General features: G+C 39.7%; 1 protein-coding gene across 1 annotated transcript in view; it reads left to right on the forward strand.

Moving 5' to 3' along the window:
- The first annotated feature begins 3325 nt into the window (after positions 1-3325).
- XKR4 (XK related 4) overlaps positions 3326-27530 on the forward strand; it is a 90230-nt gene continuing 66025 nt past the window's right edge. The window contains exon 1 of the mRNA XM_008644928.2: positions 3326-3546. Within this exon, the coding sequence (XP_008643150.1) occupies positions 3360-3546 (187 nt within the window). The 5' untranslated portion in view covers positions 3326-3359. The remainder of the gene's footprint in view (positions 3547-27530) is intronic.

A 27530-nucleotide genomic window follows, 5' to 3' on the forward strand; every position in this document is an offset into this window, starting at 1 on the left:
AGGAACCGGCAGAAGACTGTAGTTGACTGAATGCAATCACAACCAAAATAATAACATTCACACCCGCTCTTTCAGGTTCATTGACATCAATTTACCCCACAATAAACCTAAGACATTTTCTAATGCAGAAGTCTTTACTACTTCTTCCTATATCTTTCTGGAATAACTGTATATAAGACTCACAACCTGGACTCACATAAAAATGTGAATTTCCACCAAAACAATACCAGAACACCAAAATATAAAAAGCCTTTAAATCAGGAACTACCTCTGACTGTGTCTGTATGGCATTTGCTGACAATAGGCCTTCAGTGAGGGTGTCTAAAGTGGAATTACATAATCCATATATATATATAATGGAATGTGTCATTACTGCAGTGTTAAGCTATATTTGGAAGCCACTACAACAAAGCACTTTCTCCCATTTTTTTCCCTTCTATTTCACTATCAGAAAAAAGTGTCTTTGATATATGAATCATTTTATGAGACCATCTTTTATTTTAATAACTGCTAATTTGCACACCTAACATCAATTGCTGGTGCAGTTAATTGTGGATGCAAATCAGAATGTTTAGCTGTCTAATCACCTGATTGTGCCTATAAATCAGTGACAGTAATTATGTGTGTAAATGCTCATTTCAGCCTGAAGTTAATTTGGCCAAAATTGAAAGGACAGGAAAAATATACCACTCTAGGCTGAAATTTGGTCCTCAGTGTGTAAAAACAGAAAGTATCTTCCTCCTCTACATCTTGTGTTTAAACTGCAGAGAGCTAAATAGACAAAGAGCAATGATTCCCCAGTCCCCAATAACTCACTGCCAGTGTTTCACAATAAAGTGCAATGGGAGAGGAAATATTTCTATACAGGTTCATTAATCACAACATATTTGCCATGCACAACCACTCTGCAGAACAGGTAAAGAACCCTAGGGGTCCTCACCTGCCACAGTATGTCATTTTTTTAATAGGAAAAGTATTTTTTGTGCAAATGCTGTAGAACCAAAGTTGCAGATGGCTCCACTGGCAGAGCTAGAGCCTCCTGGCACAGCCTTCAGCAGCCACAGCTCCTTTAGGAATTTATATCAAGGGTTAGTGTTACCTTAAAAGAAGGATGTTGAAGATGCTCCCACTATGTGCAATATTCCAAGGTGTGCCCCTCAGGAGGACATGTTAGGCAGGACAAACAAAGCCCACCCAAACAATAAACTGCAGGAAGAAATACAAGCCTTACCTGTCCCTGTTGTGCTGCAGGACTTTAATGAGAGGTCTAGGAACAATTAAATGGATTGTGACTGAGAACCTGTGGGTCCAATGGACCCCATTAACAGAACTGTACAGCAAAAGATGCCTTTCCAGCTCAGTGGCTTTCAGACCTGGGCAGCAGGCCATTTCACTTTACCTAACCCCAAGGACACCACAGAGCCCCAGTTACCCCATCACACTCTGACCCATCTAGACCTGCTCAGTGTTTTGCATGAGAGTTACAGTTGGCTTCTTGTTTACTGTACCTCTGTGGTCTCAATCTCAATGAGCAGTTCACTGCTGCTTCACTCCCACATGGGACTTTGATAAAATTCAAAGCCACCTGGTGTGATTTTAATTTAAATGTGAGGTTAATGTGTTTTCCTTTTATATTGCTATGATGTGCATTGTCAAGAGAACTGCTGCAGGCTCAGATCTGTCCTCTCAGCTGTTTCTCTGTGCTACTCCCTGGTTTTGTCTGGTGAATATTCCTGGATAAAAACTGCTGCTCTGAAGTAGAATGTGCATTGGGTAGAAGAGTGCATTGGGTACTAGGGTTCATTGGGACATTCTTCAAGGGGGCCACCAAGTCTCAGGCTCTTTGTGAGTCAGAGGCCAAAAGTCTTCTCATCAGCATAAGACACTTCCAGAGTTAGAGCTGAACAGTGTAGAGATTAAAGGTTGCATACAACTTTTTTAAAAAGAGATTTCACAATTCACCATGCTCCACCAGTTATGAAAAGGGTTTTAAGACAAGAACTTGTGGAAAGAAGAAGTACTGAAATAATTTATCTCAACTAATTAGAACAATTCGTATTGAAAGTGGTTAAAATTTACTAAACTTTTTCTAATTATAAAATAGGATCTCACTTTAAAAAATTGCTGTGAAAACATATTAAAAGTATCATAAGAAAATTCTGTCAGGAAGATGAAAGATACATCAAGAAAAAGAGAAACAAAAATCTACAGCAGTTAGTAGCCCACCAGGGCATTACAGTAGGACACAAGGCACCCTGATGCAAGACAACACCTTAATCTTCAGAATTTTTCATTGAGTGAGACTGGGAGTTTTTTCAGCCAGGTTAATTAGTTTGGAATTAAAATTGTAAGAACAATGTGGGAACTTTTCTGACACAGACTAACTGAGATCAGATCACAATAACAGAGCAGATCAAAGGCCACCCAGAGTGATCACTCTGCTGTGACTCAGGTGTGTCAAGGGACGCTGCTGCAAGCTCTGCAAGGGTCACCACAGGCATCACAGCATCTGGGTACTGGCTTTCAGAAGACACCCCTTGCTTCCTAAAACCACTCATTACTCCTGCACCCACCAAAATCTACTTTATGGTCTGGTTACCAGGTGTTTTTCCTAACTGGTTACTACGGGGAGCAGCAGCAGCCTGGTGGGTTCCTGGCTCCTGCTGCTTCTTACTGCTACTGCTGCATGGGAGCTACCATAGTTGAGTCATTTCTGATCTCCAAGGGAACCCACAGCCAGATCTCCACGCCTCCCAAAATAGGAACTCACAGCTACATCTCCTCTCCAACTGAAATAATCAAATGATGAGGAAAAAAAACCCTATATATTTGGCAGTATCTGAAATATAGTACTCAGTGCATTAGATGGGTGGGAAAGCAGGACAATAAGCTCGGCCATGGCAGGGCTCCAGGCTAAGACCACCCCAGACTTGCAGTGCAGGTGGTCCTCCAAGTCCTAATAGAGCCATGCGGAAGGAGATTAGTTCTTTGCAGGTTCTCATTTAAGAGTCAGTTTTGTTCCCCTCATTATTGAAAAACCTCTGAGGAAGGCCATATAATCAAGATACCACCCTTATAGTTCAAATTAGAAGACTGGGTCCTTGAAAAAAATACTATTTAACAAATAAGACAATGCTAAGCTTTTTTAATGGCCTTATAAAGGCTAGTCTTGTCTTCAGTTTCATTTACTCTTATCAGATCAACTATTATAAATTTAAATACAACAATCTTTTAAAATATATGTTCATTCTTTCGAAGTACATTGAACAAAATGTTATTTGCAGGCAGAACTATAACCTGTAAAATATCATTCTGTGCTTCCATAACCACTCTCTTTCATTTCCAGGTATTTTCACACGATGTACTTGGGTATCCGGAGTCGACAAAGCGGAGAGAATGACAGATGGCGGTTTTATTGGAAAATGGTGTATGAGTATGCAGATGTGAGTATGCTGCATTTGCTAGCCACCTTTCTGGAAAGTGCACCACAGCTGGTCCTGCAACTCTGTATTGTTGTACAGACTCGTACACTCCAGGCTCTCCAAGGTAGGGGTTCATTTAATCTATTTATTTTTTATAATTTTTGGAAGATGTAATTTCCACACAGAGATATTTATCCTTCTTTCAAACTGCCATGTGCCTTGTAGTCCTGGCATAAGAGCAGATCTTGCCTGCTAGCTGCTATTCAGCTGTTAACAATAACTCTGTTAAGAAAACCTGTGTTATTAGAGGTTTTTTTAGCCTTTCTTAATGGCCCTGGGCTGTGGGTAGGATTTATAATGTTTTGCTTTCTGCATGTCCTTGTGTAATAGAAGAGCTCTTCTGATTCTCCACGGGGCCAATGTGAAAATTGCATCAATCAAACTATTGCTCTTCTCCCTATGCTTTTTTCTGTGAATGTACAAAACCCTGCAAACTGCAGTAATGAGGTTCATATGGCATTAAGCAAAACAGGAGATGGCACAGGAGATAACAGCAATTCTGTGAAGAAACGCCGATGTTTATGCCCATCGGTTCTTGGCCATGGTTATCTGAAATAATACAAATCATCTCTCTAGCAGTACTCATTCCTTCACACTCTGGGTTTCATTCTAAGGTTGATGCTTTCAGGAACTGTGGCTACTTCTTTAAAATGGTAAATGCATGCATATGTCCTGCTATATGGCTTTGTCAGTGATACAGTTATTAGAATATCTTATTCACTACTGCTTTTTTCGTGCTGCTTTTGGCTACCTGACAGCTGTCCTTTTGTATTGTGCCATTGTTTTGCCTTATGGCTGCACCTGGACAGAAGTTTTTTTTGCAAGGGAATGAAGTGAATGAGATCTTGGGATCCAGAAGATGACAAAAATGTCGTGCGGCAGTGAGGAGGGAAGGGAGAAGGGAAGAATCAGAGGGACAGAGAGAGGAAGGAAATGCGGAATTTTTGTCATTTGTTTTAAGCTCATGTGCTTACCACTGTACAAGACAAAAATATGCCAGCACCAAGAAAATTTTGGGTCTGGTTAGCTTATTATGAGTAACATGCAGTGAGACTGATAGGGTAAAAAAGGATTGGGCACAAATGGATAAGTGTGAAGATCTTGATCCTGGGCAGTTTCCTGTGGACAAATCAGAGGATTTACCTTTACAGTGCTCTGAACCGTCATGTAATAAAGAGCTGTCCTTCTTCCTATGTTTTTGTTTCATTAGTTCTATAACTCTGCCACCTTAATGGGAAAAGAAAACCAAAGTTTCTATTTTAATTAGTTGGTGCTCTGTACAAGGAAGTTTGCCTAAGCACTTCCTACAACTATTCCTCAAAAAGATGACACCAAGTTCAAACTATTATCATTGAGGAGAATGTATTATCACTTCAAGATTTTTCTCCCCAGAAAAAGAGAGCCCAGAAAGAGACTTAGGAGAAGAACATAGACAGAATACTGTATGGTCAGCTTTAATTTAGCTATCTTCATAAACTATTAATACAGAATGCCTCTCATCCTCATTTTAGTGCAATAACAGATCTCTCTCTGAGAAACATGCCTGGTGAGTAGGCACTAAGTCTGTGATACACTCTGCAAGTGGTTGTTAATTAGAGAAGACCTGAAATGCTTCCATTTAAGAGGCAAAAATTGTTCCTGCAGCCTGCAATCAGCTCTGTGAAACCTATGTATCAGAAACCAGAAAGTAGTAAAACTATAATTATGGATTTCAGCTGAAAAGGTTGAAATTATTTACTTATGCTCTCTTCCCCCATTTTCTTCCAAATTCCACAGAGAAAAGGATCCATTAAAAAAAAACCTAAGAAAATTAAACAAGGTTGTAGTATTTTCTTAAAAAGTAGTACCGTTATATTCTCATGATAAAAGCTAGTAAGTTTTAGCATCTTGCCAGCTGTGAAAATCCTTTCTCTGTTCTCTCTTTTTTCTTAAAGAAATGATAAGGATAATGCATTGCACCATAGGATGGTGGATTAGCTGTGAGGCTGCATAAGAAGAGCATAATTCGTCTCAGTGGTATCATGCTACAAATGGGTGTTTTAAAAGGCCCAGCCATAAGGTGTCTGCTTCAGCTGGCTGTCCACTCACTGAGCCTGTTAGAGAGATTTCTAACATGGATCAATAAACAGGGTGTTTGATTGATTTTCTCTGTTTAGGGAATGCTACTTGTTTTTTATTGTTGTTCTTTTAGTTCTCTGTCCCACAGGACAAAGTTATTATGAGAATTGTTAAGTGGCCTCGCTGATCCATGTTCTTAAAGGTATATGACTTTCACAAACCACAAATTTGGCATGGGAAATGAATGGTCTGTATGCAGGGTATTTCTAATATTAATCTATTAATGACTGAAAGAAAAACCTTTAAGTATTTTTATTTATGAAATTCTATATTTTCAATTCCAAATGCAACAAAATAACATCATTCCCAACAGGAGAACGCTATCAGCATTACTGAAGGTTCCAAGTTTTTTGCAGTGGGTGTTGGCTTGGTTCAGATTATTTCTTATTTCAGTAACTAAGCCCTGCTAATCAAGGTAAGAAATACGTGCAGACGTGTACATGCATCCTTATGGGGATCAGGAAAAATTTTGTGCAGCGTTTGCAAAACCTTCCCTCTCAATCTCCTGTGCACTGCAGTGAGGACCACTTCAAAAGCCCAGAGGATGCACCACAGGGATCCTTTAGCACTTGCCTGGCCTCCCCAAGCATGAATTTAAAAACTGCAGTGTAAGCTTCTAGCAAGGATTGTGTACCACCCTATCATGACCCTGCAGCAGAGAAAGGCTTGTGTGGGAGGCCATCGACAGTCATTATGGAGTGGCATCTCTCTTCTGCATCCTCATCCAGAGATATCTGAGTATTAATAAAGCAACAGCTAAATTATTATCTAAAAATATGATTCTTCTTTAAGATTTCGTCAAAACTGGCACATTTAGAGGCAATGTTCGTTCTTAGGTCCCACCTGAGTGGAAGGAATGAAATTGCTTTTGGGGGAAGCTGATGATTTCTAGGTGCTAATTTCTCAGGAAGATAAACAACTTCAGTTTGATGGTGGACTAAGCTGGAGCTGTGCTTATGCCCCTATTACCTCCACTTTTTACACTCTGGTGATTCCTTTGAGTTTGAAGAAATATCTACTCTCTCGAAGGCTGACTGATGTGCCTTGAAATAAGTAATTCCTTCCTCTTTTCCTCATGGGAGTCTGTTTCTCCTGCTTTTGCTCTGAGTACAGGGACGGGGGATGTCACACAATGGGTAATGCTAGCCCTGGGGTGGCGAGGGAGGACACAGCATCAGGGTAGATAAGGAAGGTCAGGGCTGTCCCTTTATGTGGCATCTTGTCTTGGAATCCTGCCCACAGACTAGCAGTCGTCCCTAGGCACTCTCCTTTTACTTACTTCGGTTTTCCCACTATGCCATTTCATTTTAAAAGGCTTCTCATGTTAAAATGAGTAAACACCAGCAAGCAAAAAGTCCTGCTGGTCATCTGATTGGAAAGAGACTCGCACTGGTTGTCACACAGATACTACTTTCCTATTCAAGGGTATGGTGTTCTAACTACACCTAGATGAGCAGATAGAAAGGATTACTCCCTGGATTTACCACAGATTTCATTATTTATACTGTATTAATTAACACATTGCCTAAATTATAGATTAGCTTCTCATTCCTGTTTACTGCATTGACAATTTTTTCTTCATCAGCCCCTGGGGGGTTTGTTCTGGCTTCTCTGTACAGTGCTATTAATCAAAGTCTCTATCAAAGTTTAATCAAAGTCTAATCAAAGTTTATGTCATATAAAGCTGCATTTCTTAATGGGAACTGGCAGTAATGCCGAAGCAAAATGAAAAGTTCAGACCCATTTATAAATTCATCAAGTTTCATTGAAGTCACCACATACAACAGAGCTACTGGATTCTGCTGAAAACGCATTTCCAGGGAATCTCTCTGGCCAAACATTTGCCCATTTTCTACCAACTCTGTTGGGAACCCTGCACTGTTCATATGCTGACACCGCAGCCAGTGTACAAAAGTTCACAGTGCCACCAAGCATCATTCTCCAGTCCTTCTACTCCAAACAAATTGCTGCTCCTGCCTGAGCTGAAGAAGAAGCTCAGAGACTTGATAGCAGTTTATGACATGGCTGATAGGTCCTAACTTTATCTGGCAGAAGCAAATTGTGTTGTTAGCTAGTTCATTAAAAAAATCTTCTGGCAAAGCTCCACGTTGTGCATCAGGAACTCAGACTTTTCATATCAGCCCAGTAAACTGAAAATCATTTAAGGCAACAATTTTTTTGTGTTACACTTTTGCACGGCTTTTCTTTTTTGTTACCTTCACAGCAATTTTGGATTGCTCTGTAAAATGCTGCCTACATTTGCAGTGCACTGTAAATAAATAAATAAATACATACATACATACATACATAAAAATAATTCTGATGCAATGTCTTATACAATTCAATGTATATTTGTATGGAAATAAGGGGCAGCACTTAAGTTCTGGGCAAGCTGCCATTACTTTTCTCTATGTTGTCAAGGTTCTGCACCACTGCAGTTCAGCACCCAGCCTTTCCAGAGAGAAACTAAACCAGAGCCACCTATAGTTACAGATTCTGCTTGAAACTTGGCAAAACAGATTTCCAGTGACAAGGATCAGCAAGTATGATACACTATGGAGGAGATGTGTTTTCTGCAAATGACTATTAAACTGATCTGCAGGTCCTTTTGCAAATTTTAAAAATGTTATCTTGTGCTCATTAGGATAGAGCCATCATGTTTGCATACCCTTGTTTCTGACAGTACAGGAGAGGACTTCCTGAAGGTGATTATGTCACATAATCAGTTTCATAACCTGATTACAATCTTAAAACTAGTTATACCCTTAGTATCTAATATACCAGTTGAAAGTTTAATTCTCTGATTGATAGAGACCTACTGATGCCTGTCCTGGCTTTTAATTCTATCAGCAGTCTGTCCATATTTACTCTTGTGCCATCCTTGTTTTTACACTATTTCCCCAAGGAAATGAGGGTCATACAATTATATTGCCCATTTCTGTGCTTCAGTCCTGCTTTTAAGAACTTCTGATCCATTGCAATATTTCAATCAAGTATAAGAGAATAGCCGACGTCTCAGAGATAATTATGATTTTTCAAATGTTGTGAAAAAAACAGTCAATACAAAGAAAAAATAAATTAAAATAATTATTATTAAAAAAAATTTAAGAGAACCTCCACTACAGGGTAAAGCAGTCAGTCTTCAGCCAATATTTTTTTTAATACATACCAGCCACCAGTCATCCCAAATATGCATCCTTCCAGACAAGGAATTGCACTGCTTTCCCCTGCCCAGTGGGACTATTGCGAGTGACAAATGGGATTACGGAATAAGATATACTTTGATGGGAAAGTAAGAATCATTCCTCCTGCTGTGCATTCTCTCAGCTCATGAGAGATTCTGAATTCTCTTCATAGACTTTTTCTTCATCAGTCCCAGTCTGAATTCATCTTTGGTGTATACAGATGACCAAGACTGCACAGAAGACTCCAGATGGCATTTATACAGAGCCCCCATATTTCTCATGGCAATATCTCACTAGGTATGATCTAGGGTTGTAATTCCCTGTTCACTCACGTATTGTGCTAGTTAATCCTAGTTTTTTCATGATCCTTTAAAACACACAGGGTCTTCTGGTGTCATGTCACTGATGACGCTTCGATTGCATTAAAAAATGTTAGCAACTAAATGCATGTAATGAAATTTCATCTCTTTTCTACTTTTCCAGCCTGCAGGGTGCCCCTGATTTTTCCACATACCACTTTCCTTTCCTATATTGACAATGTTTCCCAAACACTTACTAGTATGTTACATTTTAAACAAAGGTCATTAAGAGAAATTTTTGAACAAGATTGGTTCCAAGTATAATCAGTATTGGAAAACGTAACAGTAACTCTACTCCACCCCAAGGGTTCTTTCTTAACATTTCAACATAATCTGCAGTATCTTTGTTTAAATAGCTCCTTTACCTGCCTTATTTCTCTTCTACTATTCCCTAACCTCTCAAACTACTCACCAGTACTTTCCCATTAGCATTGTAGTCACCATTCTGCCATTTGATAGATTAGATCTGCCACATTTTACTTGTTGAGAAAGGGGTTATAAAAGAAAGATATATAGAGAGATGCTCTAGACTCTGTGGCTCTTTTATGATCTACTTCTTTTTTAACATATCCATTATTTTTCATACACTTTCATGTTTCAAGGCCAGGTTGGGCAGGGCTTTGATGAGTCTGATGTTCCTGAAAGTTGTCCCTGCCCATGGCAGACAGGTTGGAACTAGATGACTATTACTGTAGTAAATATTACCGTATCCCACAGCCAGAGGGAGGAGGAGAGAAGATCCAACAGGCAGGAATTGTGCAGCAAGATTGATTTATTTAATTATTTTACAAACTCTTTTATAGACTTTTTCTTCATAGTCTAATTGGACAAAGAATCAGCCACCCCTTGGGGTGATTGGCTAAAATCCTAAAACATCCATTGTCAAAATATTTTTCTACTGTAGCATAAACAAAGCTTTGCAAGGTCGCAGGTGTTCACAGTTTATAGAACTTGGCTAATATCTTCCATGGGAGAGAAAAGTAGCTCATGGACTTAGAAAATAGCAAGAAAAATTCTTGCTAGCAGCATTTTTGTATCCACAGATGACCTCTAAGGTCCCTTCCAAACCAAGCCATCCTGTGGTTCTATATTTACCTTTGTTTTCAGTTAATTATTGCTTTAAAAGCTGCTCTAAAGCTTTGTGTTGTTTGGAAGCCTACACTGTAGTCCTGCTTCAGCCAGGTACTTGTGAAATGCCTCCTTTTCAGTCACATGGCACCAGTTCTAAGATGCTTCTCACCAACAGCAGGATTTTATACATTGGCTTATTTTGAATCCTGAGACAGAGAGGTTTTGGTTGCATCGTGTGAAAGCAAGGAGCTTCGAGTTTTGCTTCCATCTACAGTAATACAGATTTCCTTTCTGTTTTTATTTCCTATCAGCTGGCTCTGTCTTTGAGCTCTTATTTCAAGAGCTCTTGTGGAAAATTGTCCTATGAAGCACAACCTTTATTGCTCATCATCCTTTTTTCACTTCCATGAAAGAACCAGTTCTGAGGTAGGTTTTGAGGCTTTTTTCCAGAAGTTTTTGGTCTTCAGTGTTCAAAAACTTCAGAAATCCTTCTGTACTTTGCCAGAGAAAATCCAAGTCTCCCCCACAGAGAAGTGGGGGACAGAACAATTAATTCTGCTGCCTTCACTCATTTCTCTAAAATTCTGTTAGGCTTACTAACAAATCTATTTTTGTTTATCCCTCCATTTTATAGAAATTAAATGAACATTTATGTGATCCAATGCTATTTTGCTACAATTAGATGTCCTGTAACAACCTCTATACTTTCCATAACTAAGTTTAGAAAGAATCCTCTCTGCTTTCTCTCAGAAAAGCTGTCAGTTGTCACACTCCGGAATATCTGGGCTGCCTTCAGCAGCACTTGTTCTCCAGCCTGCATCTGACACATCAGAGGCTGCCATAATGAGACAATTCTGTGCAGAATTTCTCCCTGTAATAATGGTTTGAACATCTCAATCCATATCCAAATTTAACTCTGGAATTTTACAGCAGACTCTAACAACTACCCACTATCTTTCCGCAAAGTGATTTTGTATGCAAACAGAATCTGTTTTATCAGGGAACCCTTTCTGAAACATCCTGCTGTCATTCCATTCACAGACACTGCTTTTACCACTATTTCCATCTTTTCTGAGTACCAGCTCTCTTTCAGCACCCATGTCCTGGGAGTGATTATGAGTCCATGCTGTTTCTGTAACCCTATAGCTCTTTTGGTAACCCTGTAATGCTTTATGTCCTGTGTTTATTTCCTGTATTTCCTGATGTCCTGTCCCTGTCCATTCATCTATCTAAAAGTATGATCATGAATACAACTTGTAAAAGCAAGAGGCAATGGACACAGGTATTGTCAGGAAGATAAGGAGTTGGCAGAGTTATGGTGTTGCTTCTTAACAAACCCATTTTACAGGACCTCAACCCCTAAAAGTCAATCAGAGATGACTAATGAGCATTTTTATTCTTTCTGTTTAACTGCAGTAAAATAACCCGAATTCTTCTAGCAATATTAGTAATGAGGGGAACTGTGTCAGTTTTTCATAAATAATATATTCTGGCAACTCTTTAATTTTTATTGAGTTTATCCTGATATCTTTATCCTTGTTTATTACCTATTACCTGGCCATAAAAAGACCAGGGGATCACACAGCACTATATAGACATATCAGTGTGAGTTTGCATTCTGATGCAAAAAATGTCATTCGTGAAGCTTGGCCACTCATTGACCACTTTTCCACTCATTACATCACAGGAAAATGAATAAACTATTCAGGTCATTCTGAGTGAATGGCAGTAAGGCTTCATAACATACCAGTGTGAAATCTGCACATGTAATTTTAGTAGAAAAATGTCATTAAAAACAGTATTAAGATTTAGTATACATTTTACTGCTACTCTTTTTGTCCTCATTCTTCTCACATTAGCTATCCCAGCTACATTTGTAGATAGAGACATCTCTAGCTAAGCTTCAAAAACCTGTTGGAAGGTCTCAATAAATCAGCTGGTTACCAATGATAGTAGGTAGGTGCCTTCTTCACTAAATTTTGAAAAATTTTATCATATGTTTACATATTTGAACACAACTTTAGATACATATTTTGAGTACTTTAGAAGTATTATGCCAGTCTGAAAGAAAATAACTATAAGTGGTTTTATAAATTTAGGTTTGCATAGGAATATAATTTAAAGATTGGTTTCTCAAGGCTTTTTGATGCAGCTTGTTCAAATACCAAGCTGATAATCTCACCTCTGGGTGGTATTTCCAGGTCATACCAATTGAGAAACAAAATACTTGTCACAGAAGGAAAGAATAAGATATGTCAAAGGGTCTTCAATCAATCACCCCATCCAAACCCTTCTGGAAGCACAACCATGTTCAAAAATCGATCGGGTTCCTCAGGGCCATGTCTCTTTGAGTTTTGTGTACTTCTGTGGAAGCAGAGCCCACAGCCTCTCTGGGTGAACTGTACCAGTGCTCACCGCCCTGGCAAAAATCTCTTTTCTTACAGCAAATCAGATTTTCCCTTGATGCGCTTTTGACTCTTTCACTGTGTGTTTCTAAGAAAAGTTTGAGGGTTTTGTATAATTCTCCTTTTAGGCAGGAGAAAATGGCAATTAGATCTCTTGTTTTGTTTCACAGCCCTCTCTACCAGTCCTCCCTCAGGCTATACACACAGCTCAGGCACCTTGTTCTCTAGCCCCTAACATTGTGGCTACGAGTGGACAAGGGAAGGGTTACAGATGTTATATACCTGGATGTCTGTAAAGCCTTTGACATGATCCCCCACAACATCCCTCTCTCTCTGAATTGAAGAGAGATGGAGTTGATGAGTAGACTGTTAGATGGACAAGAAAATGTTTGGATGGTCACCTCCAGAGGGTAGCGGTCAGCAGCTCAGAATCCCGATGGACATCAGTGACAAGTGGTGTTCCTCAGGGGTCCATATTGGGACCAGAGTTATCTCATATCTTCACTGATGACATAGAGAAAGGGATTGAGTGTACCCTCAGCAAATTTGCAGATGATACCGAGCTGGGTGGCACAGTTGCTGCACCTTAAGGGCAGGATGCCATCCAGAGGGACCTGGACAATCTCAAGAAATGAGGCCATAGGAATCCCATGAGGTTTAATAAGACCAAGTGCTGATGCTACACCTGGGTCAGGGCAACCCCCGGTATCAACACGGGCTGGGGGATGAACAGATTGAGAGCAACCCTGACAAGAAGGACTTGGGGGTGCTGGTGGGTGGGAGGCTGGACATGACCCAGCCATGGGCACTCACAGCCCAGAAAATCAAACCGTATCCCATTCTGGGTCAAAAGCAGCATGGCCAGCAGGGCAAGGGAGGGGATTCTGCCCCTCTGCTCTGCTCTGGTGAGACCCCACCTGGAGCGCTGCATCCAGCTCTGGGCTCCCAGCACAGGAAGGACATGGACCTGTTGAAGTGAATTCAAAGGAGGCTGTCAAGTTGACCAGAGGGATGGAGCAGCTCTCCTACAAGGAAAGGATAAGAGAATTAGGATTGTTCAGCATGGAAATAGGGTGACCTAACTGTGGTCTTTCAGTATCCGAAGGAGGCCTGCAAGGCAGATGGAGAGAGACTATTTACAAGAGCAAGTACTGATAGGACCATTCTATGATTCTATTATTTCACTGGCCCTTCACTGGCCTTGCTCCAGTTTGTTGAAGTATTTCCAGTACTGGTGGCCCAAAATAATATGAACATGCCTTTGTAAGTCTTTTTGTCACTCCTCTTAGTCTTCTGAGATCCCTCTGCAGGACAGCCCTGCTCTCCTGTGGATCAGCTTCTCCCCTCTGATAGATCCAGGCTTTAAGGGCGTTATGAGCCTGGAGGTACTGTGAAAAGAAAATCTTTACTGCTGCAGGGAATGGCAAAAAAAACCCAACAAAAATCACTTTCACGTTATCTACAGGTTTTTAAATTTAATAGTGCCTTCACAGAACTGCTAATGTATACATAGTGATAAAGACAGCCTGAGACACAAAGTAGTGCATTTAGTTTCTGCAAGCGTGATATATTGCCTACACACTGAATTTTATTTGTTGGGGAATGTCAGAAAGTTGGTGGTGTATCCTTCTGCTCCCTTTTTGTTGTGCTAAAAGTGGATTTCACAAGGAAAAAATTTCCAGTTTCATTTTGGGTTCCTGTGGTTTTTATGACTGGTATATTTGCTCAGGGATGGGGAAAAAAGTGATGCATGCTTGGCACAGAGAAAGGTTTCCTGTGTCTAATATAGCAGTGAGAAATTTTAGTCGTGATTGTGTCTTACCCAAAGACTGCACAATACCTCAAAGATAAGAAATAATGTGAATTCTTCATCATGCAGTGACCTTTAAAGCCTCAGTCACAGAGCCAGTGTGTGCATCCAGCTTCACACCAAAAACACAGATCTGAAAATTTTCTGTCACTTTCATTGCTAGTGCATGTTAGTGCATGATAATCTGCAAAATTACTTTTTTTTCTCCAAAATTTACCAGAAAATTAACAGAAAAGTAATCCTTTCTGCTGAGAGTGATTTTAGCTGCACGTTGCAAGTCAAAGTGGGAATGCATGTTTTAAAATGTGCCTCGCATGACATTCAAGTTTACTTGTGTACAGGATATACTACAAATGATGACATTGTATGGGATTTCATATCTATAACTTGTTTTATACATATTAGTATTTTTCAGCTGGGTGTTAGGTGAGTCTCGAACTGCAAGTATAAACAAAACCCATTGCTGTTTTGCTTTGTGCTCAGTTTTACAAGTATCAGTGAATAACCAGCATTACAGTGAGTCTCAAACAAAAGGTCCAGTCAGGCATAGGAGGTTCACCCCTGTGGGCACCTTCCCATTGAACTCAGTGGAACTGTTTTAATGAATAAAATCTACTTGCTGGGGTGGGATTAATTAGGAGCATTGTTTTAGAAAAAGGTATTAAGTAGCTGTCTTTTGTGTTAAGCATGACATTCTACCTAACCTAATGGGGATACAAACCTATTAAATGCGGTTTATTAGTTTTTAGTTTCCTAACCAAATTATAATGAAAATGAATTTAAAATATTTTTCTTTTTCCAGTGGGTGTTATTTCTCACAATATGTCAGTTAATAAAGAAGTAAACTGTATTCTGTTCTCTGTGTATAATGAATACAGTTTAAAAACAAATCATTAATGGCTTTTGTGTTACAGCTGAAGAGAGAATTTCTAGTTTTAGTTTTGACTGGGGCTTTTAGCATATCATTTGTGCATGGGTGGCCAGTGTGCTCTCAGGAGTTCAACAGCTTGGGCAGGAAGAATCTCGTAGTATGAGGTTACTGAATTACTATTGATCCCAGGCCCTTATAGCTAACAGACACTGCCTCTGCATGTTCTGTCTTACCCTGACGACATTTCAAGATGCAGAGGAACTCTTCCATACTCACATAATTGAGTCAAAAGTGTGAAGTGGATTGTCCCTCAGTGTGACAAGTAGTGCTCCCTGTCATCCTCCAGCAGCTATCCAGGATTGTCACAGAGCTTTGCAGGAGCTCTGACAGATGCAACTTCCCTGGAGCTTCTCCCCAGTGAAACCAGGAGGACCCAGGAACCCCGTGGCTGTGTCAGAGAGCAGCCCAGGGACTGATTGGGAGCATCCTGCAGGTTCTGGGCCCTGGGACTATGGGGTTTTCAGGGCTCATGTGTGGCAGAGATCAGCAGCAGCAAACCCCTTCTGCCAGCTGCCATATCGCTCTGAGCAAGGCTGCTGCTGTGTCCCCGGCGGTGGGGACAAGAGTGACTCATGAAAAACCTCCCAATCCGCTGCAGTTTTCAGCCTGCAAAATTAAATAAACTAACTTCCATCTCATGCTTTATGCTGTACTAAAATCTGCTCAAGGGCTGCTTCGTGAGCTGTGCTGTCATCCCCATCACAGGGGCAAGCAAATGACGGTGTGTACCCCTCCTTCAGCCATCTGCTGCCACCCCGGTGTCAAAGCCCTCTGAAAGCTTATGCAACTTCAGGCTGTTTTCAGGTTTTAATGAGTGCCTTTGGTGTTCTCATATTCTCCTTCCTGCTCTGTGGATAAATGTATTGAGTCATTCATTATCACCAGAAAGGTGAATGGATGGATGGATGGATGGATGGATGGATGGATGGATGGATAGATAGATAGATAGATAGATAGATAGATAGATAGATAGGAAAGAGCTGTTCATGCACCATCTAGTTAAGTTGGATCTTCCCCAGATCTCCTGTGCCACCTAGGTTAGTCACTCTTGGTAATGAAGCTTAATAAGTAGGATGCCCCAAATCCATAAAAAAAATTGAGCTCTGGTGATCTTCTTGATCCTGACCCTAACTGACTTGGTAGCATTTACTCTCTGTATATTCATAGCTGCTTGTCATCCTTAAATATAGCTCAAAACATAACTGCTTTCCTCAGTAACTGGGCTCTGTGCTGGCTTTCTCAGCAGAAGGCAGAAAATGTGCAACATGAGTCCAAGGCAACAGTAAACTGAAAATGGCTCCCCGTGCCTTTTTTTCAGACCCACTGCAGTCCCAGCAGATCTCTCTCATGCCATGAGGCCAGGACTCTCATCTAGAGGTTTTCAATGAGGTATTTTCACCTGCAGCACATTAGACAATAAAATCATTTGCAGTAAAAAGATTCTGGCAGGGGATGAACATTTCATATCTTTTTTCTTGGTGTTTCCTTTAAAAAGCGTGATTTTACTTTCCACCCCTATGGAGTCAGTTTTGTTTTAAAGAGATCTCAGAAATGCCTCAAAGTGTCTTGAATGGTGATTCGGTAGGAAAGAAATGGAGTTACAATCATTTGCTTGAGAAGAAATCCAAAGGTGTTCTCTGTTTTTGAGGGGTTTTCTTTCACTTCCTTGATAATGAGTGTAGCAGCAAAGTTGGGAAAACAAGCTGGGAAATTTGCATGATGTAGCCATACACCTGGCTAACTCATTCCCACACCTGCTCTGGGGTGGTTCACTTTCAGCTATTTCAATGCCATTCCTTGAGAGGCAGAGCAGTGCAAACAAGGGCAGAAACAAGCCTTTGGCTTCGCAGCAGCAGCACATCCTGTGGCAGCAGCCTTTGAAACCAGATGGGTTTTCTGAGCAGAGCATAATGCATTGCAATTGAATTGATATTTTAAGCTAACACATGTTTAGATCAGAGAGGCTCACAACACAGTCACTTACAATACACGGCTGATTGCTTCATGACAGAAGCAGCTAAATGCTGTAATGGGGAAGGTGGTATCAGCATTTCACTTCTAAATTTTGATTCTCAATTACTTAAAGCAGCTGTAAGAATTCACTTTTAGCTGGGGCTTGAACAAGGACATGGGCCAAGACCCAGAACAATCTAAAAAGCAGTACCAGTTCAACTCTTTATGAAAGGTTTCCTAGTATGAAAAAGCTTAAATATAAGAGGGCAGCAAAATCTACTACCCCAAAGACGGGGTCCTGTATTTGTTCCTGAAACTGAGATACAATTGAGGCAATGAGAACAAACAGAGCTTTGAAAAAAGCTCTTCTGAAAAGATCAGCTGGTTAGAATGTACAGAGCTGCAAATGATTTCTGGGAAAGCCCATTAGCTATACATCACCTAACATGAAAGCTAAAGGACCACTAAGTTGAACAGTGGCAAAGTGTGAATTGTGTGTCAAGGAGGAATTATCTTTTAAACATTTCCCTGTATAACGTATGCTTTTGTTGTCAAGTGTCACTGAGGCCAAGCACAACCAGTAAAGGCAACCAAGGATTGAAGAACATTACTATTATTGTTATTATGAGTACTATTATTATTATTCAGCATTCTAACAGCAAATACTTACAATCTAGCTATTGTGTCTTTCGGAGTTCTGCTTCCTGAGATAGAAAAAGCATTTTTCTTCATGGCAGGCTATTCCTGAACTGTTTATTGCAGAATTTTTTATACCATTCAGTGAAGTGTCTTGCTCTAGTTGTTATCAGCAGATGAAGTAGCAAGTCCATCACAACTGACTTGTGTTGTGTTCATCTGTTACTACACTTGGAAAACTCTTCTGCAGTAAGGGATTTTTTTTTTCCTCTTACTCAAGGTTTCATCAACAGCAGTCATCAAGACCAAGTCCTTCAGATTATATATTCAGAAGCATTTAAACTGGCTCTGCAGAACAAGTTAGGAAGATCAGACACTTTAAGAATATCTTCTGCTTTCACAGTATCTGTACATACTGTGAATCAATTTCCAGATTTGATTCTAACTAGAGCATTCTCTATGCAGCCTTGAAACAGAAGAGACAGATAGCTGCATATACAAAAGTTGAAAGCAGGATGGAAAGGTATTATAGAAGATGGTTAGACAAATATCTGAACATGGGTAATTTGTAGAACAAAGTCTTCAGCTCAGAAAGGATTCCTGTTAGAGACTTTCACACATTTTTCTGTATATGAGCTGTACCTGCTATTAAGTAAAATAGGCCTGCTGGGAAGGGCATGGAAAGATGGTGCTCACATACTGAATTCCTGGTTCCAAGAACTGTATATAAAACTTTGCCAAGTCTATAAGGAGAAAAGATAAGATCTGAAGTCTTTGGAAAGCTGGAATGTAATGAAGAGAACACCAGGCTTTTAGATCACATCTTTGGGGTGATATTTTGGTTTCTTCCAATAATACATCAATAACCTGTCACTTTGAAAGAAACTTTTAAAATTGCATGTCTAAAGTAAGGAAAATGAATCCATAGTTAAGCACATAAATATGTAATCTGCTTTCCAAATGGGTAAGTATGTGTAACTTAAAGAAAAATTTGCAGTTATGTGTTTAGAAATACGTTGAGGCTACAGAGGAGTTTTCTAAATACTTCTTGATCCAAATGACAGCTTAACCTGTTAAAAAACTGAAATCATGTATCATTGAAAACCATGAAAATATTTTAGTCTTTTTATGATATCCTGTAAAATCATTAATATCTTGTAGTCTTGTAAAGAATAATAATCCAGTCACAAGATATTTCACAATTTATAGGGCTTTCTTGACTCCCATAATAAGTGCTATAAAATCATTACCTAATTTTGAATATATATATTTCTTTAAATAAATAGAGTTGTCTGGAGTACAACTAGATTTTCTTTAATTTTTGCTCTTTTATTGATGTATGTTGTGCCTATCAGACTCTGAACTTATGAGTCTACATTTTTGTTGCCTGGTAAGATGACCAAGAGGAACAATTTTTTTCCTTAAGGATAGTATTAATTGGTTAACTAATATTTAGTTTTTGATTGCTTCCCCCTTATGGACACAAAAACACACATACAGTTTCATTAGCGCCTCACTGGTGAGTGCTAAAATGTTTATTAGTTCTTCATAGTGACTATTTGATGCTGGTTCCAATTAAGCACTACTGCCTAAACATTCATTCTCTGGCTTATTAATTCATGGTGAAAAGTCCTATTTCCTCCTTTTTGTCCTCCCCTCTATTCGCCCACCCAAATACACTTTCCCCTCACTGTCGCTTGCAAAAGATGTTGATTTTAATGACAATGTCATAAATTTTGAAGAGAAGGGAGGTAACGCTTTCAACCAGTACTTCTGTTGTCAAAACCAGAGGCTTTTAGCTTCTGAGTGTCTTTGAATACAATCATTTTAATATGTTCAGCCCTCCAAAGCCATTACCAAGGCTGTAATGGTACAAATCACGTTGTGTTTTTATTATGGTCTCCTCCAATAGTTAATGTCAGGTGTCAAATGAGGGGGAATGTATTTGGATCACGAAATTCACTCTCCTGCTGAGAAACACAAAGAAACTAATCAAACAGTACTACACTACAAAATGCAAAACAATAATCAACAAAAATTAACATTACATCATTAACTATGTCCAAAGTGAGGCAAGAATAGGCAAACTGTGCAGAGTGGCTCACGTATTTATTTGTGGAGGGACTTAGGACTGAGATTTGAGATTTCTGTGTAAGCTGGTACTGAATTTGTATTGTTCCCTAGCAGGGCATGAGAAATGTGCCCTCTTCTCCTCACTCAGGACTGAAAATTCATTCTGCATATGAACATCCTAAAAGCTACATATGTTTGGCAGAAGTCTGCATCTCTGCTAACATTTCCTTTAAACAACTCCAAGAAAAAAGAAGTTTAAAAAGAAAAAAAAAAAAGCAGTAGCTACGTGCATGATCATAAATTGCTCTAGCCTGAGTGTTTCCATGTCCCAGTAAGCTTCAGGGTTTCACCAGAGAATGCAAATTGAAACTGACTGCAACAGTTGGCTCCAGATTTTGTTGTCAGGGAGCAGTATTCATTTTCCCCGGTACCTGATTTCTGTTGCCTTTCTGCTTAAGAGAAAAAGAACAAAAGGAGATAAGGAGGCAGATTGAGAGAGCATGGCATAAAAATTAAAATATGCTAAAATTATACCTTCTTCCTGCTATGAAGTGCCATAACCCCAGGATACTGAAAAACTAGATCTAAAATAGCAGAAATGTGCTATTCTGAGTGGGGAAGAAAGAAGCAACAGATAAAGGTACTGGCCAGCAGAATGCAAGCATGCAACTCCGCTGCCAAACTTGAATTTACATTTCAATTCTCCTCCTTGCAAAAGCTTTGCTCAAAGCCATTGTGAGGCACTGTGGGTCTGAGTCCTTCTGAGACACTGTGCTGTAGAAGAGCACATGGTCCATATCTTTTCTTCCAGCCAAGATTCCATCTTAGAGCAATTGCAACACCAGCACCCCAAGCAGTTCTTCAAGGCCTCACAGCAGCCTTGAGGAAGCATGGCCTTCACCCCTGCTTAGCCTTGCCCACTGGGATCCCATCCACACCTCCAGCCCTGGTGTAACTCCTGTTTTAAGACCTGCAGGAATTGCAGGCAGCCTCTTGTACCCTGTATTTGAGCGCCAATACCCCCGTGAGCCTTGATGGGCACACTGAGCAAATCTGTGACCTCTAGGACAGCCCGCCTCGCATCACCCGGGGGCAGGCTGCTCCCTCGCTGTTTGAGCCAGTCCTTCATGGATGTCTGACACAGGAAAGGGAGAACACAAGAGAAATCTACTAAGATTTCACACTAGAAGTTCAGTTTCACCTTTGGTTCTTGATAGACAGTGATTTGCTCTGGTTTTGGCTTAGTTTCAGGTTCATTTCAGCTCAGTGATTTTCAGTTATCCTTCTCAGACATCATCCACTGTCACAGGGTTACTGTGAGCGATTATTTTAGAGGATTCTGGTGGAATATGCTGATGCTCTCAAGCACCATTGATCATCTAGCTCAGGCTCTTCTTCTGACTTGTATATTAAATGAGCTGACATTTGTTTCAGCTCATTTTGTTTCCTGCCAGAATTCAAGCTACCTCGAATGAGCTTGTTTTAGGAATGTTCTTCTTTCTGCTCTCTGCTTGGATGGGGGCTTCATATTCCACTGGTCTCTGTGGGCTTTTGATCCACTTGTTCCTATAGATACTCTTCTGAGTTTCCAATTCTTCTTGTCATCAGGATTTTGTGCAAGAACATGCATAGTTAGGTCAACAAGAGAGAAAATGTGTCTTAAACTAGGTATTCCTCAGCCAGTTGTAGAGGAAAATTTTGCCTGAAATCAACATTATGTCAAATGGAGACATGTCAACTGAGTATGCTTCTTAGATTCTCATGTAAAGAAATTACTGGAAGCTGCTCAGAAACTGGCAAGTTTTTTTGTAATTTTTTTTCTAATTTGGAACATAAAGTGTCAACAATGTCCTTCTTACACAATACTGATACAATTTATGGTCCAACGCTGTAATCTCTCCCATCCACTGCCATGGGAGCTGCCTGAATAATGGTTCTTTATTATGTGTGCAACATTTCATACCATGAAAGTGTCCCCAAGCACTTAACAGAGTTACGTAAAACAGTATCAGTAAATAATAGCAGAGAATAAATATATTTAAAAGATTTAGGCAAAGGAAAGCAGAAATAATTCACTTAGTCAGACATGCAGCACAGGGTGAGGCAGTAAATGATGCCATGTATTTCTTTTGAAAATACCTAGAAGAGTTGTTTTGTTTTTTCCATTTGCCCTCTAAAATGCCAACACTGCTGCTCAAGAAAGCTAAAGAGAATTAGTGTCATAAAAAAGCAGCCTGGAGTCTAACAGAGGCAGCCACACACAGTGTTAAGCTTTCTGTTCAAAACCATCCAGTCCTGGTGTAACAAGATACTTAAACCAGCCCATGTGATTATTCAGCCGTGGAATGCTGGGCATGTATTTAAATACCTTGCTGAATTGTGATGATGATACTGAGGAAACTGCATGTTAAGGGTGGAATAAATCTTGCTGAACTATAGTTAGGTTAAATCTAGATGTTCTGTTTAAGCTACTTTCATAGCCAGTTAAGAGAGAGAGGCACCTGACAGAGATTCTTTCTTTCTTGAGGGGCATCTAGTATAGATGGGATGACTTACCCTATAGATATGCTCACATCTCTCAATGGACTAGAAATGGAGATCAGGTAATAAATTTAGTTTCAGTATCTGACTTAAACATGGCTAAAATCTAGGGAGATGGACATACATTCACTTCTTTCACTGCAAGATAGATGCTTGAAAAATTTGTGGAGAGAGATTTTGTATGGCTCTGTGCACATGCCAGGGGTTTGCATTGCTGTAGAATCTGAAAAATTTCGAATTCCTTCACCAGAGAAATTTTCTTGCATTATCACACAGGAATAAATTAAAAGTTTGTTGAGTATGAAAAAAAGATGCTGCACTTAAAAAATTTGTAGTTGAACCCGTGGCTGTTGTGTGTCAAACCTGCAGTAATAAGAAACACTGCAAATGTTTGTGACCTAATACTGCTCCAGGTCATACAGTGAATTATAATATCTAGTCTGCCCTCAAAAATGACAGTACTGCTCTCTGAGGAAGGAACAGCTTGTTCCACCTGCCACAAGATCAGCCTTTCAGCGTTGTACAGAAAATGCTCCAATATGATACCTTGGGATTATCCTCATATAACTGGTTTGCCTAATTCAAACTGGCAGGCACAATCTGAATTCAGTGAATCAGAAGATACACGAGATTTCATCAGTGAGATCATTTGAGTAGATTAACACAGGTACTACCAGCCTCCGTCAGCTTCTTCAGAGAACTCTTGGGGCAAAGGAGGTGAGGACAGAGGCCAAACAAAACTGCTCGGTTGCAAGTGCCTGGATCCCACTTTATCAGAGGCATCCATAAGGTAACTGGTTTCCTGGGGATAGAATATGAAATGTCTGGCCCATCCTTAGAGCCTGGGTTAACAGGTCCTCGGGCAGACATGTCGTATGCAGAGCTTGCAGTGCAACTTACAGTTCTTTTTACAATAGTTATAAATGCCTCATTTATACTGTAGACATAACTTCACTGTCTCAAAATCTTAATAACGATCTAACAAAATGCAAACATTGTACTTTGTCAGCATAAACAAAACAACAATTATATTAAAGGTCCTACAGGCATTGCTCATTTGTACTAATAATTCCTGCTTTTCAATCAAGCTGTACAAGATGCCAAGTTAATTATTTTAAATACTTTTCAGTCTTGGCACTTTATTTGGACTGCAAGTGGGGAAGTGAGGAGAGGAACAAAGAGGAGAGAAATGCAAAATCCTTCACCACTGAATAATTGAGGCATATGACAGAAGAGGATTTAGCAGGAAAAAGCCCTAAGGAGATTTTGGGAGGTTTCACTAGTTTGTTCAGTGGTGAGCCATCCAAAAATGAAATGCCTGGAAAGCTGGAGGCTGAACAGCTTCAGATAGACTGTGCACACAGAAACATTGCAATGTTAACTGCCGGAAGAGGCATAAATTATGTATTTCTGATGTGTCTCTATCGGCCTTGTAACCTTCTTTCGACCCTTAGGGTGCTCATTATCTGCAGGAGCAATTAACAGATAGTATCTAGCAGCTAGTATGATTTCTTACCTTTAGAGTGATTTCAAATCAAATAAGAAGGAAGCTAATAGAGCCAAGGAGGCCTGAGCTGTGAAGTTACTTCTGAAGTATATTGGATAGAAATAATCAGTAAATTGAAGGTACATGGTGCCAGGGAGGCTGGATTATGTCTGACTGGTATTGCTTGCTGAATCTTTTATGTTTCAGATAGATATTGTTGCTACTGTGAGAGATTATGCAAGTGACACAAATAATGGAAAATGCCTTCATTAATTCTGAAAGGAAAAGCCTAACTTCCCTTACTTCAGCAACTTCAAGCTGATTAATCAGAAGATCTGATTTTTTAACTAGCAAAAATAAATTACAGACAACAGAGGTAAAAAAGCACACTTAAAACTGCTCATAGAAAAAGAAGTTCTGATGACCAGCAATCTGCTTAACTCCCCAAACCCATCAGAATTTTTTCAGCATTTAAGATATATGAATAGCTTAGGAAAAATATAACTGATCAAGTGCAAACTACACAATTCTAAGATAAAATTTGTACAAAACCAATTATTTCAAGTCATCAAAAATCTAAGTTGTTTCTTATCTGAAAGAGCAGATTGTTGAATACAAATCAGTCCTATATTATGATTTCTCTAGAGCTGTCCTATTGCAATATGGAAATCCATGACAATGTTTAATATACAGAGCCTGGCACAGTTCTACATGTTCCTCTAGTACTAAATGTGAAGCACCATCGTTTTCTTTAGCAGTAACGTGCTTTAGTTTCAGTTCCCTCCTAATGCATGAAAATCATTCCAAAGGCTCCCACCTTATATGCATTAAGGTACATTATAAAAGCCACATAAGTTTTAAAAAAATTACTAAATTTCTGGTTTAAAAAAAACCCAACAGATTTTCAAAACATATACCAAAATATTTATTACTGCCATATCCCATTAGCCCACACAAGCCACCAGTGTCTAAGAGTATCTTTTTACTGTTTCATCATGAGTTTATACTGAGTCTGGAAATGGGATTTATATATATTCCTACACCATACAGATCTGCTGATTTCACTGAGGATCCAGGTGGAGTCAGGGATCTGGCTTCCATTACAAGACTGAAGCTTTAAGTTTCAAGTTCTTGGGACTGAGGATATTTTCCTCCTGTAAACTATGAAGCCTTGAACATTTGAAAAATGCTTGAAATATGCTTGCAGGAACCCTTGATTTTATATTAGTTTCATGATGATTTGTTAATGAAATACATAACTCAAAACTTTTTATTTTAATACATTAAAAATAAAAATAGTTACTGTACCTATTATTATCAGACTTTTAATATAATCTAGTTGCATCTAAATACCTTGGAAATAGTATAAAAATGCTTACAAGGAAAACCTTGGAGTCATTCTGTTCACCTGAAGTTTATCATCACTCACATGTGGCCAGAATTTCCCTACCAGCAGAAGCAAAATCAGATAAGAATTGAGACTGGATTGGTAGCAACATGTTTTTATTCTTCTCAAATTATTTAAAAAGAAAAGCTATTGAGCCTAAAAAGCATGTTCAATTTACGATAAAAAAGTGAAATTTCATCTTAGAACCAGTATATTTATTAATTTCTAAAGTGTAAATGATAACAAGATTTCAGAAGCAGAAAATGAAAGGGGGCTATTGAGCTTGTAAGGAGGGGGTATATTTTGGCAGACTGGTTATCATTTAGCACAACATAGTCAATCATCTGACTCTGGATGTTGGTCTTCTTGGCTATAGGAGTTAGGGAACGTAGATAAGGAAGAGAGCAGTCAGGAAGTCACAGCTTTGGTCCTGGGGGATTTCAATTACTCAGGTATTGATTAGGATGACAATTATACAAAAGGTGTAGAGAGGAACACATTTGTAAAGCTTGACCAGGGTTGCTTTCTTTAGCCATTGTTGAGGCGAATACATAATGAGAGCTGATTTAGAAACTTGTCCTAACAGTTGTGAGCTCTGATAGAGTTCAGGAAACAGCCAGACCTTTCTGGGTCTGAAATCCACCTGTGGTTGGGAAACACAGCACTGTTTTCCTATCACATCTGCAACCATTCCTTCCAGAAACTCCCTGCCAACTCCTTTGTGACAAATGACCATATGATTTCCCAAGAACTTTTGTCCCTCCTACATTATTTCAGAATGTCTCTACCCTGACTAAACTCCTTAAAAAGTCAGATTTATACCACAGACATACTCCCAACAGAGGCTTACAGAGACAAATGGATCTGCATGTGTGTGTAAATACAAAGTCATTATCTTAATACTAGAAGTTTTTTGGGAGTAATGCTTTATATTCCTTCAAAAGAAGACCCATAATTAGGTGGAAAGACCTCAAAAATTACCACAATGGCAGCTAAATTTCCAGTGTGGTATGGATTTGAAGTCATCAAATCATAGCCTTTGCCAAATAGGTAATAGAAATTAAATCACACTCAGTCACAATAGGATCCACCTTTACTATTGAACAGTTTACTCGTTGTACACAGAGAGTGTTTCTTAGTCATCACAACAAACACTTTCCAGGAGTTTCATTAAACTGAGGGCTGCTTCAAGGCCAAGGAGCCCAGGTCATATCTGCAATTAATCCCATATATTTTTTTAATGCTTGAACAGTGTACTAATTTAAGGCTTAATGCTATCTTCAGGGGTTCAGCCTCAAAGCCTCTCTAAAAGAGCATGTTTATTTCTTCACTTTTGGGAAGTGGAATGTGAAAAGGCTGATATTATTTCTCACACTGCTGTTTATTGAGCATCTCTGTGCCCCACTTTAGCCAAAGGTGATTCCTCTGCAACTAAAATGGAATTTCATCTGTTTCCAGCCTGTCTTTCGTGCAGCTTCTTTGACAGAGTCTGTAATGAGCAGTTTGGGTCCAGCTAGTTCATTTGTGTGTGGAATCAAGAAGGTCCAGCTTTTCCCCCGTCCATCAGGAATGCTGTTGGTTTTCAGCTGCTGCGTGTGCATCTTCAGTCTGGGAGGGAAATTTCTACAGAGGCTAGAACAAGGTCTCCATAGCAGGTCAGATCTATTTTGGGGATTTTGAAAGATGCAGAGCATTTGTGAGCACAAGGATCTCCTAAAACACATTGGCATAGCTCAGTGGTACAACTCAAAACTGAGCTGTGAGGTGTGACTTCCCACTCCTTCAGGCCACACATTCTTGTGTGAGAGAAACCAGCAGTCTCCTCGTGCCTGCTGGAAGAAACAGCCCAGAAAAATCCTTCTCGGTGCGTCATTCACGCTGGAGACAGGGAACAGGACTATTCTGCTGGCAGATCCTGTTTTTCTTTCGCTGTCAAAATGTACGGAAAAGCCTTCCTGGCTTGCTTCGGCTTCATTCAGACAAAGTTTGCGGCAGGGAGCGCGGGGGTGCGGGGCTGCTGAGCGCGCTCCCCGCCGCAGCCCGGCAGTGCCACCTAGTGCGGGCCCGGCCAGGGAACCCGCGCCGCGGCGGCC

This window comes from Corvus brachyrhynchos, unplaced genomic scaffold, assembly GCF_000691975.1.
Source record: "Corvus brachyrhynchos isolate BGI_N302 unplaced genomic scaffold, ASM69197v1 scaffold60, whole genome shotgun sequence".
Taxonomy (NCBI): Eukaryota; Metazoa; Chordata; class Aves; order Passeriformes; family Corvidae; genus Corvus; species Corvus brachyrhynchos.